Here is a 12,730-nt window from a genome sequence, read left to right on the forward strand (position 1 = left end):
CTTTGCGCAGGCATTTCAAAATTCCAGAGACAAGTCTAAATTGCATCCCAGTACAGGAAAACAATGATGATATCCAAGCATTGCCCTATTATCTTTTTTTTTTTTCCACAATGTATTTAATGACCTAAGAAAGTTACAAAAGCAACTTTAAATTACACTTACATATATAAACTAATTAAATATATTTAGCAAACATTGAGAAAATAAAATCCCAAGCAACATGAAGACAAAAAACATTATGAGATGACTTATTCTAGAGTAATTTAAGACTTTTTCCCGAGTCTCTGGATGTAGCAGTCAAGTGAACACTTCCTTCGAGAAGTATTACTTGTGGTTAGAGACCACTGAAAGCTTATCTTGTTATTCTCCTTTTAGAACAGCAAATGAGCAATTAGTCCAGCATTAACTTCTGCAGTTTTTATTAAGTTCTATATTCTGGGAGAACAATGTTATTACTTATTCCACTTTTTTTGCCACTTATTTCAGTCGAGTGGCAAAATTCCTAGAAACTTCAGTGGCATCCGGATTTTTAACAGTAAGACCACAGATTTGTTAGACACTGAAAGACAAAATGGTTAAGAAGTGTGGCTTGCAGGATAATAATAAAAAAGGATATGCAGATAGCTATGCACATGTATGTTTCAACTCATTCAAGATGAAGGAAATCACAGCTTAAAATTCACGTGGCACATGAAGGTATCTGTTCGAATGCCATCAATTAATATTCTAAGTCACATGCGGTGAACACATTCACAAAGACTAAAATAAATAACAGCTACTTTATTATCTAAGAATACTTGAAAGTGTGGCATTTCCTGACAATGCTTAGAGAGAATCATCAAGTAAAAGAATGCAGAGGTCATAAGAACTTGTGAAACCCCGACAATTGCTAGTTTCCACTTAGTTTTCTCATGATAGGGCTGTCAGGTTCAGCGTTAGTGAAAATACTTCCTACAACCACATGAGTACCCCAGATGTTATGACGAATAACTTTGCAGCAGCCAAGATCATCAACAGAAAATCCCAAGTGGCGGTAGCGTTCATCTGTTTCAAAGAGAGTGTTGTTTGTGTAAGGTCCAAAAAACTACGTGGGGGGGGAAAAAAAAAAAAAGAGAATTTTTCACATGAATATTTCCAAGAACATCTAAAATGTCAGAACTACCTCTTCTTAAAACAGAGTCTAAACCCAAAAGTACCAGTTACGTCTGTTGGAAGGAGTTGTACATACAGTTTTATTCATGAAATCTACACAGGATACTAGGCAGAGTGCCTCTGGTTATACTGGTACCCCGTATTTAAAGATTTCCCTTTGTCACTGACGGAACACTGAAGGCACGTCAGTGTGTTTGCACATCTCATCAATCGTACGTACAAAACCCCTCAAGTGCTTTGGGAAGGTTCTCCTACTTCTACAGGCATTAAGGGTAGAACCCTTCTGTGAAACAGCAAAACCAAGACACCTACCTTTTCAGCGAGCCCCTGACAAAGAAAGATGCTTTGAGGAGCAAAAATGCGTGTAAGCTGGAAACATGTATCTCAGTTGCTTTATCTCAGGAGGAAGCCTCTGACCAGAAGCCTACTCCTGATGAACAGGTTATCGGCAAGGATGTTACTACTGAATCAGAGCCCAAAGACAGAACCCTGCTTTCACCAACCCATAACTATTCCTTAAATGCACAGGACAAATGGGAAGCTTTTAAGCAGTACGCACACCTTCAACCGCCTGTTCACCGCATAAAGATTCCCTGTTAAAACAATTTGCCTCTGTTGACACAGTAAATCACTCCATTTCATAGTGGGTTTTAAGTAAAAAACCCACTAAACTAAGCTTTGCCATGATTATGTTCAACTATGATATGGTTTTAACAGTTCTCAGACAAAAATACATATACTCTCAGGCTTTGATAGAAGCTTTCTCAATTCTCTCTTGTAAATTTTAAGATTCTTTATGCTCTACAGATGTCTTGGTAAGAAACTGTCAGCTCCTCCAGAGAACTGGCATCAATGAATACTAACACTGTTTAATAGGAACAAACTATTCTTATTTTCTACGTAACAAAGATATCGTTAACTATGGCAAAGAGACTTTTTAAAACCCTCCCTCTACACAAATAGGTGTCAGGACTACCAAGTTACCTTGGGAGGGCATAACCAGCCTATTGTGCAGTGACCAAGAGCTTTCGGGCATAAAACTTTCAGAGTCATCTAAAATTCAACTTCATTGCTGAACAATGTTCTCCAAATTGCCAACAGCAACGACAGCTGACACAGCATGGGAGCCAGCTCAGGGTTACTATCCTATCTTAATTTATGAAGGGAGTTATCCGATGGTAACAGCTTTCAGGCAATATGAAAAAGTTGGATTTAACCCACAGAGAATACAAATACCACTGCTAGTTAGGACACAGCAGTGCCCATTGCATGTTCCACACAGCATGTAACTTACTGCCAGTCCTGAGGATGGATCGATGAAGTCAGCCCAATAGCCTTCAGAAGAGATTGCATAGCAGATTTCCTTGGCACCGTTGATGAACTTGAAAGAAAATAAAGAGAAAGAAGGATATCAAGTGACATTTTTGTCACATATATACATACACACGCATCAGAACACATATAAAACATTCTGAAAATGAACAAGCGTGGATTTCTTTTGGCCTCTACTAATAAATGAGAAATTCAGCCCACTTTCAATAAAAATATTAATAATATTAAGAGGATTATAATGGCATACATTTGACTACTCCAATCATATGAGATTTATTATTACCATTATTCATGCAGACTGCAATGGTACCCGTTACCCTCTTTAAGAAGTCACCCATTACTTCAGGTATTTCTGTGTTATTTCCACGACTTTACAGATGTCACCTAAACTCCATAAATTTGACGCTAAATGTAACATTAGATATATATTTATAAATATAGGAAAAAAACATAGTTTTGCTGTTAAGTTCTTACCTCAGCCTACAGGACAGTGTTATGTAGTTCTTCCTGCACTACAAATGCTTAACTGCAAATGATCTTAAAGAACGTTTTAGTTTTGCATCATGATTACAAACAGTTCCCTAAGCACTTGACTTTTACACCAATCTACACCAATTCTCTTGTTGTAATGAACTGGCAGGTCAGGATGAATGATGGTTTCAAACTCTCCCACTATTTGACCATCAAAGTTGTAGGTCACATTTCAGCTACAGGGGAGGACACCAGCTGATGTTCCTGAAAATAGTATTTTCAATTAGGCAACATGCCAAGCGGCTCCCTGTTCTGGTACACATCATCAAAAACCTCCCTTCTCTGAAAAGACAGCTTAAAGAATCTACCTTTTTTGTAGCAAAACTTTTCACATCAGCTAATTTGAGAAAATAAGCTTCTTTTTTTTTAAAAAAAAAAAAAAAAATCTTTGGTGCCGAGTTGCAGTTATCTGTTTGTCAGATACAGAAGAAAATTCAACCAGGTAGATTTGAAGCTGTGCTCCTTTATGCTGACATCACAACACAAGGCACAAAAGAATTACACAACCTACAGGTTACACAGCACATTTTTTCCACAGATAAACCAGCAATAACAGGAAACCTCAGTTATGTGCTTTTAATCCCCTAGGCCAGCAGTTTTCAACCCATGTTATAATGGCCAGCAGGGGCCTGTAGAAACCTTCTGAAGAAACCTGCAAAGGTGAGTGAGGAAAAAAAAAAAGCCAACACAAAAGTCGAGATATGTGATGGTTCTAAAAACCATCCATGCGCTGGGAGAACAACATGGCCAAGTGCAAAAATCTGAACAGCTGAATACACCGAGCTGGAATAAAGCACAAACAACTCATGTAACTTCCTCAAAATGTGAAATTCCCTGATCTCATAAAAAAATAAAGATTTCTAACTTCAGAATAAACATAATACTTTACTTTCAGTTATAAAAACATCAGACCATTCTCTACAGTTAGTGCCCTTAGCAGTTCAAGATTTCAAACTGATAGAAATATTATTACAGTTACTCAATTCAGGCCCTTTATGGTCCAAAAATAAGGGAATTTCACCCTTTACAGTAATCTGTTCTGTATTTTGCAGTTTGATGGCTCTGATTAACTATGTTTCAACTGTAAATTAAGTCACAAACATAAGCAAGCCATCTGCAGACAGCATTTTAGGCATTACATTTCCAAGACAGTACATCTTTTGATCCAGTGTTGCAACAACCCCTCAGCAATCACTTCAGAGTGCGGTTAATAAACACTTGAGATTTACTACTGTAAACATTTGGATTTGGCCGTACATAACCCTCATTACTTCAGCACAAGCCTCTCACATTAAATTAGTACTTTTAAGGTTACTTCTAACCACCTATGAAGCAAACAAACAGACCATTTCCTTGTGAATTTGCTGTTAGTAACCTTTCAGACGGGAGGTTACATCCAACATCCTAACACCCCTACAATGACTGTATTAGACTTGACAGGGAGGTGCACAAGGAAGAAAGATGCCAATTAACATATAATTAGACCAGATTACAACGCCAAAGACCAACAGACCATAAATAATTCAAAGAGAAGAACACACTAAAATGAAGGGAATTTTAATTTGTGTGTAATCTTTATGTTGATCCTTCTTCCTTTTTTTGTGGTAACCCTTACACTGCTTTACACAGGCCACATTTGCAATTTCCAGGATTGAAAAAGGACATTACCAGACTGTTTTCAAACACAAATATGACTGTCACCATACAGATGAAAATCCCATAGAATGATTCTTACTAGTTTTAGAAAAATTAGAACAAATAACATGCAGAAACATGTTTTGAGGTGCTAAGAAAAGACTAAGTGGTGAACACTGACACCTGCTGGAGTCCACACACAAAAAACCTGAAGAATGTGAGATAAAGCAATTTTCAGGGAGACATCTAGCGGCAACAGAACAAGACACCAAAGTTCATGAGGATGACTAAGATGTAATAAATATAACCGATACCCAGGCTAAAAGCATTAGCCATACCGATTATCAGAACGGAAAAAACCCAAAGCAACCACTTTTTACAAGTAAGGATGCAGTCATCAACAGACTCTGTACTGGAATCTCAATTACATCACAGAAAAACAGAGGGAGCAGTGAAAATGCGTTGTATTAAAGCTGAAATAAGCTGAGAAAATAGTTACTGCCCTGGAGCTGCAACAGGACAACAATCAAATATCTTTATTAATGTAGCGCACTCTTTTACACCATTTTAGCTTATCTTTGACTCACCCTGCGATAAAGAATTTAATAGCTCTACGAGACATTTCATGTTGAGTAGTCGCAATGCTACAAAGCTGGAAAGAAAGTTATCTCCGATGTATCAGTAAGAGAACATAGGATTATGCTCTAAAAAGTAATGCAGGATATTACTACCAGAGCTCAAAATGGACCAAAATACAGACACAGTTTACAGAAGATTCATCTACAAACAAAAATAAGCCAACGCTACTGTCAGCTACTTACATTTTCTAACAGCATCTCTCTCTCATCCTCCACTTCTTGACTCCATACAGTCATATCATTTTTAGTCTTCTGGGTGACAGTTAATACCGTTAAACGGTTGGCATTCATTTCTGGAAACATTGACTCAAAATCTAAAATAAGTGAAACCGGCACGTTATCGCTTGCTCTTATATTTTACTTACGTTTTTTCAGTTTTAGACAATTATTGATCCTACTTTATAGCCTTCCTTTCATTTAAATCCAAGATACGTGTGCATTTTTCACATCAGATCCAGCAAACGGCATGCTGGTTTGAAATGCTGATGCTGCTTTTGTGGAAACTAATGCACCTTGATCAGGTCCTGTTAAAAGCAGCTTCGGCAACGGAGTTTACTATTTCAAGACCTCCTATTTAATTGCAAGATGATAAAGCCCCATTACTCTGCAAGTTTCAGAATGCACAAACAAGGGCCTTTGCAAAGATACTCCACCAAGTATAGTAACGTTTTAGTATTTCCAACCGAACACCACCACAGTTCTCCACACACATAAGGTGTGAAGACCCTTATCTTCTGGCTAAGCCACGTTACGTGATTTTTACACTAAATCTTTCAGTAGGAATGCCTTGGATCTATGTCCTAGGACATGACAGCAGACCCAACATCAGTAGTGTACTATAGGCACGAATTGTGATAGTTCTTCCCCCTCTCTCTATATCATGACAACAAACAGCAATGCACGTGGAGCAGCAAAGTCACAATTAGGCTTCATGGAGCCTTGTTGTCAGTGTGGGAGGAAAGAGCACTGTCTACAAATAAAAGGCAAAAGTTTCGTCCGTTCTTACTCTGAAAAGTCCGCTCTCTTCATCTAGACCAAGATTTCAGCCAGATTTCAGTCTTTCCTCTCTCTATCACACTTAAAAACCAGAAGGTTTCATTCCAATTTAATTTCAATCATTTCCTTCTTGAACAATAAATAAAGATACAAAAGCAATGCGTTTAATAGTTTTATAATTTCAATTTGCTATTTTACTAAAAGCAATGCCAAAAGATTTGATTTTGTCACAAACTGGATTTTGGATGGTGAATCAGCTCCAGAAGCTACCTGACACTAAAGAAGTAGCTGAAAGTTACTCCCCACCCCAGATGATCTTGAATTTAAATGACACTGAATTTTCTACGAAATACAAAGTACTGTCAACAGCAAAGTTTCGGTTTTCATTTTATAGTACATATTTTTCTTTCGTAAAACATTAACTGTGGATTAGCCTTTTCTACTGCACATTCTGTGGCATCAGTTACATCAGAGCATTTACTTACATAGTTTTACATTTTAAAAATAATTTCTTAGCTGTTAAAAAAAAGACAAAATATACCTTTTCGTAACAGTTCAGGACAAACTTGTACCGCACATTCTACCTTTGCATTTTCAAAGTAAGTTTCGGCGTTATTTATTTGCTGTTTCTGTGGAACTTCAGCACCCTAAAAAAAAAAATGAAAATTGTAACTTTCCCCTTCGTTATACACAACAGGAATAAGTTTGTACACCAGGATATGTTTTTGTGACTAAATGGCCACTAATACACCCAAGCAGTTTCACAGAAAGATCATTTGCAATGAGACTTAAATTATTTTTTTTAAATATTAAAAACGGAGCAGATACAGGCATAACCTATTGCTTAAACCCCTACAGAAGTTTTAAGCTTTATGTATTATCGTATCTGTATTATCTCAAAGTCTTAACCAAATATAAACATTTTTGAAAAATATCCTTCTGAAACAATGGCCTCAAGTATTCAATACAACAGCAATTGATAGATTTCAGACATACACACATTACCCGAGCCAGAATAAAAATTTAAATAGTTACACAACAATTCTAGAGCTCTGAACTATTGTATTTTTAGCTTTAGCTATTGTAGCTTGGAAAACAGAACAGTTTTCCAATAATGGCATTTTTATTCTTGACAGTTTTTTTACTTCTGCAGTTTCAAAAAACCCAACCCACCAAAACAAACACAACCTCCCCCCCAAAACCCCCACATTCTTCTGGGTATGTTACAAATGGAGCACATGTATGTGGGATATACAGCATTTAAGCTTTAAATGCACTTAAGAAGGCAGCTGCCACCTTTGGGATAGCAACTGTTACGCAATAGGTGAAGAATGCCTTCATACAGTTTTTATACTTCTAACGATGCCATAATCTACAACAATTTTCAGGAAGTTTCTCTCAGACTGAAATGTACTACTCAGCCTTGTAATTAACTCCTACCTAACACCTGTTTGTATCTGAAAGTTCTCCCTGGAGAAAGCTGTTACTCTGAAAACACAGCGTGGCTAGCATTTTTGTTCTAGAAATTAACATTCAAGAATAACAGAAGAAAAACCAGCAAAAAACCCCCACAACAATAGACAAACAACAGACATTAACTGCACACACGTTTCAGTACATATGTTTCCACATATATCTTGCGGTATGATTGCAAAGTCATTGGGCCAGATCAGTTGGTACTTTAAGCCTGACAAACCACACAGTTAGGCTGGTAAACTTCTTTTCTTTCTAACTACAAGACTCTTCTCTTACTACAATGGTAGTTGCTTGTGATTTGTTGTCTACTACTCCCATTCTAGCTGGCTCACCACCACTCACATAGTACACAGGCTTAGCAGGCACGCTATCATGAAGAGACTACGGCCATTTTCCAAAGATCAGTATCACTTTCTGATATTGATAGGCTGGTAGGCCCATTTTTCTGGTCACATGAAACGAATACATCAGTCTCGGGTACACAGAGGTCAGCGAAGTTTGCCATTTCTCTGACTGGTTCAAGGACCGGTGCATGAGCTTCAGCAGCACCGAGCTTTTCTCCTGTTTGCTGCAGCAACCTATGAGAGGTTCCTGTATCCAGCTGATCCCAACATTCAAATCTGGGTCCTCTCCTAGGAGGAGTAGTTTAGCTTTTTTGTTAGCGAAATGCTCTTCATGGATTCTGGTATGAAGCAGAGCTAACGAGCTGACTTTCTGAAGACCAGCTGCCTCTGCTCCTTCCAGTTTCTCCCTGCCATTTCCAACAGCAGCAGCTGCACCAGGCATTTCATTAACAAGTAATCTTGCTAGAAAGCAGACGTGCATTCAGCACACCTGGTTTGCACTGAATGAACTCCACCAGTGTTTTCTGTCAGGCTTTTGACAGAAAGTACAATCCATGCAAGCTGAAAACAGAATCTGGGGAGCTCACCAGAAAAGCTTATGCTTTCTGAATACTTTGGAATACAATGCTACGTTTACAAAACACAATATACAGCGTTTTTACAATGGAGATTTGCTAGCTGACTTCCAAAGTCTGACCATGTCACAAACTCAGAGAGCCAGGAAAGCTGAGTCAGCAGCTTGTAGTGATAAACATCTGTTGAAATGTTACGTCACACTACCAATTATCAAGCTGCTTGTTGTTAGTAACGCATCTGACTTGCTGCAAGCTCCACCATTGCCAAAATGAGGTCTCATTGTAAGACTTGAGGTACATTGATCTGCTTCTCCCATGTGAATTCAATGGCTGTCAGAACTGAGGCAGATCTAAACACTGTCCAAGATCCGTTAAATGAAATACTGAAGGAACTATCAATTCCATTTGATAAAAGGTGGTGAGATTTGGTAAACTGCCAAGTTTTGAAACTGAAGTTTTCCTTTCCCATATCCATATAATTGAGTCACTACTAAAATGCTGTTTCACTATGACCTGCTTAGTCAAAAACACCACACCCTGAAATATTTCCTTCTCCTAAAGGAAAAAACTTCAGCTAGGTTCTGTGTAATCTCTCAGGCACCCCAGCTGAAGTTCATCTTTCAAAACCATCTAGAAAATCAAAGATATCTTTTTTCAGGCAGAAGAGAGATTAGTTATGTTTCTCTTAAACAAGAGATATAAGTTTCACATAGAAGCAGCCTGTCCTTACCTGAAATTCATTTATGTATTGTGCCATTACAAATTCATGCCTTTCACTTGCTGAAGGCTCTGCTAATATATCAGGCAGACTTTTTGAAACTTGGCTTTTCTTCTGAGAAGCAGTGCCATTTAGGTGACAGTCAAAACCAATATTACCAGGCAACTGGAACCTCTGGTCCTGAGGACCAAATGGACCCATCACTTCATCTGGCCATACAGTTCTTGGACCTGCAAAAGTCAAGGCCTTTCTTTAGTCATCACATTTAAAAAGAAGGTGGGGAAAAATAAAGGGGGGAGAAAAAAAAACCCTCTCCCATACAAATATCTGTATTTGATCACAACCATATACAAACAAAGTAACCGCAATGCACAAGTACAAGGGCGGGCTCTGACATAAAAAGCACACTTCAGAATTCCCAGTTTTATATGGGGTGCAAAGTTCTGATAGCACACGAATACAAAGAAAATGAATTTGCTTTTTCTTACATAAATCAGGAGGTGTAGCAGCAACATGAGGCTCATCTGAGCCAGAGGAACCTGCTGTAGAAAAAGCCCTGGGATTTACAACTCTTTTGACTAAGGAATAAAACCCTGGTAGGTAGGTGACCAATCTTGCTCTGTTACAGAGCACCTGAGAAGACAAAAACAAAATAAGTATTACATACTGCCAGCAAAAATATTACTTTAAGTACAGCTTTGTGGATCACAAGAGAAATCCTCGCTTGGTAATTAAATTACAACTTTAATTATGATCAACTATGTTTCTGTAAAATCAAGTTTTAAAAGTATTTTATCATTACTTTTATAATTTACTAGTAATAGTATTCTAAGTCAAGGAAAAGCCTCAAACACACTTACTGAAAGGTCTTCTCGTGGTAGGAAAAAAAACCCTGAGAAGTTAAATAGCACCACTGAAACCCCACAACCTAAACTACATTACGAATGAGGATTGTTTCCATGACTATTTCCATGCATGTCATTGTTTCTATGACTGCCACAATTCAATCACAGGACTGATTATCAGAAATACCTAGAAATACTGTTAATTAAGTAAATGCTGATATCCAAGACTTTTACCTTGAAGGCCAAAGCACAAGCGTTAGCCAGCCTATATTCCTACTTCTTAAAGACTGGAGGGAGACACAAGATAGTATCACCCCAGCTACATCTTGTAGCTTCCATCTAGAAGCACACGTGCATCATGCTTACATGTATTTCTTTGCCAGCAAAGTGCATGTACTAACAGCTCTGAACTACACAGGGAGATATGCCCATCAAAACAGGTAGGTGTGGTAATTTCAGCTTCTTTCTTTCGCTCTCAAAATCCATAAATGTTCAACACGTGCAATACTTAAGGTAGGGCAGCCAGTGGTTTTTAGATTTGCAAACTCCTTGCCTTCACATCTTTATAAACAAATGTTTCTGCAAACAGGTCAGTATCATGGGCAAAATGCCTGTAAGCCATAAAGCCTTTATGAATTCTGTGGTCTTGGAATACCCCACAAAAATCTGCTTCCCACCGCAGTCGTACTGTCAACGTAACTTTCAATTGCTGAAGGTGATTCTGTCAGAAGCTGATTCAGCCACACAGTCAACAGCAAATGATGCAATGCTATCCCTGCGAGCGTGCAAATGGTCTCAACAACGGGGCTGCAAGGAGCTCAGGCTCCTCACCATGAAGATTAACTCTGAGGCCCAATGACAGTATCTTAAGTAGTAATATAAGCAACCATTACTGGTTTTTGTTGGGTTTGTGTGTTGGCTTGGTTTTTTAGAGAAGAAATATCCAGGTGATGCGATTAAACTGAAAAGTCTGATCTATTTTTTATACTCTAAAAACGGATTGACAGCTTTCATGATGCATTTACACACGCATAACAAAAAATAACCAATCATACGCTCAAAATATTAGAATTAGAAGTGCAATTTAAAAAAAAAATTAAAGACTACTGAACTCTAGCGCAGCATTACCAATACCCTTGACTACAGTTGCACAAAAGCACGCATTACTGGAAAATATAAATCCCATCTGCTATCACGTGTGCTTTCATAAAACTTTATTTTCCAGGCGAGAGAAAGAAATTCTTTTGAGAAACTCACATAAAGGGATTTTCCTTAAGTGCCGTATTCTTGATTCTAGAAAAGTTTGTGCGTGTGTACACTAAATATATATGCAACCAGGTTACTTCAAAAAAATAAGTGAGAAAATGGTACTATTTGTATGTTTAAGATAAAAACTCTGTTCCAAGGATCAGGACCTAAACCAGTTAAGCATCAGTTTCTTACGTACCACCTCTGCATAAACATACAATGTCTAGTTAAAGTTCTACCAGAATCATGAAGGCTCAAATGCAGAAAGGCATGTTTGATTTTTCTGACTTAAATTGAATATTTATGATAAAAAAAATAAGTGAGAAAATGGTACTATTTGTTTGTTTAAGATAAAAACTCTGTTCCAAGTATCAGGACCTAAGCCAGTTAAGCATCAGTTTCTTATGTACCACCTCTGCATAAATATACAATGTCTATTAAGTTCTACCAGAATCATGAAGGCTCAAATGGAGAAAGGCATGCTTGATTTTTCTGACTTAAATTGAATATTTATGATTATGGCCTTAAGCTGCCTAGTTCTAATACACCACAAGGTTTAAAAGGTTCCTGTAACAACAACAAAAGTCTGCTGATTCCACTTAAATGCTTTTTTCCTCTATTATGTATAAGCACTATTGAAATTAACTTTTGCATAATAATTAGAGATCAAACAGATGTAAACAATTATAGCTGACACGTAATTATAGGAAAAGCATTTTTTTCTTATCAGGATCACTTAACACAGAGATGTTAGCATTAATTACAGATATGTTGACTGAGCTCACTTATGCAAATATTTACACACCCAGCATTACACAAGCGAAAAAATACCGCTGAAATCAATAAATTATCCGTGTCTCCGTGGCAAGACTAAAGCAATAAAGGGTGTTTTACTCTTCAGTCTGAAAGTACCCTGGTGAACCCGAGTGTTTCAGCTTAATTCATGCCATTAAAAACAAAACAAACACTAAACAAGATCCTTCTTTGTGTTCGATTCAATTATTTCCACGATAGCCACGGAAATTGGGTTCCAAAGCTTAGGGGGACAATAGCACTGCTTTCTAACGAAGTTGTACCTTGCCATAACTGAGGTTTTATCAGTGACTCCCCCAGGAGCACGATAACGACAGCTTTAAAGGGGAAATAAAACGCAAGCGTCCCGCCCGGCACGGGGAAGCGCTCTCCTCCGACGGCGCCGGTTTGCCTCTCACCGGGACGAGGCGCCGGGGGTCTCACAACC

At 37.9% G+C, this 12,730-nt stretch overlaps 1 protein-coding gene across 1 annotated transcript; it reads right to left on the bottom strand.

Moving 5' to 3' along the window:
* Window positions 1-105: 105 nt before the first annotated feature.
* Window positions 106-12,724, bottom strand: MMADHC (metabolism of cobalamin associated D). The gene is made up of 7 exons (XM_035898931.1): window positions 12,567-12,724; window positions 9,886-10,030; window positions 9,410-9,627; window positions 6,826-6,931; window positions 5,472-5,602; window positions 2,447-2,533; window positions 106-1,084 (listed from the first exon to the last, which is right to left on the bottom strand). The coding sequence occupies exons 3-7, from the start codon at window positions 9,596-9,598 to the stop codon at window positions 890-892; spliced, it is 708 nt and encodes a 235-aa protein (XP_035754824.1). The 5' UTR covers window positions 9,599-9,627; window positions 9,886-10,030; window positions 12,567-12,724; the 3' UTR covers window positions 106-889.
* Window positions 12,725-12,730: the final 6 nt, after the last annotated feature.

Source organism: Egretta garzetta, unplaced genomic scaffold (assembly GCF_000687185.1).
Source record: "Egretta garzetta isolate BGI_Z169 unplaced genomic scaffold, ASM68718v1 scaffold208, whole genome shotgun sequence".
Classification (NCBI taxonomy): Eukaryota; Metazoa; Chordata; class Aves; order Pelecaniformes; family Ardeidae; genus Egretta; species Egretta garzetta.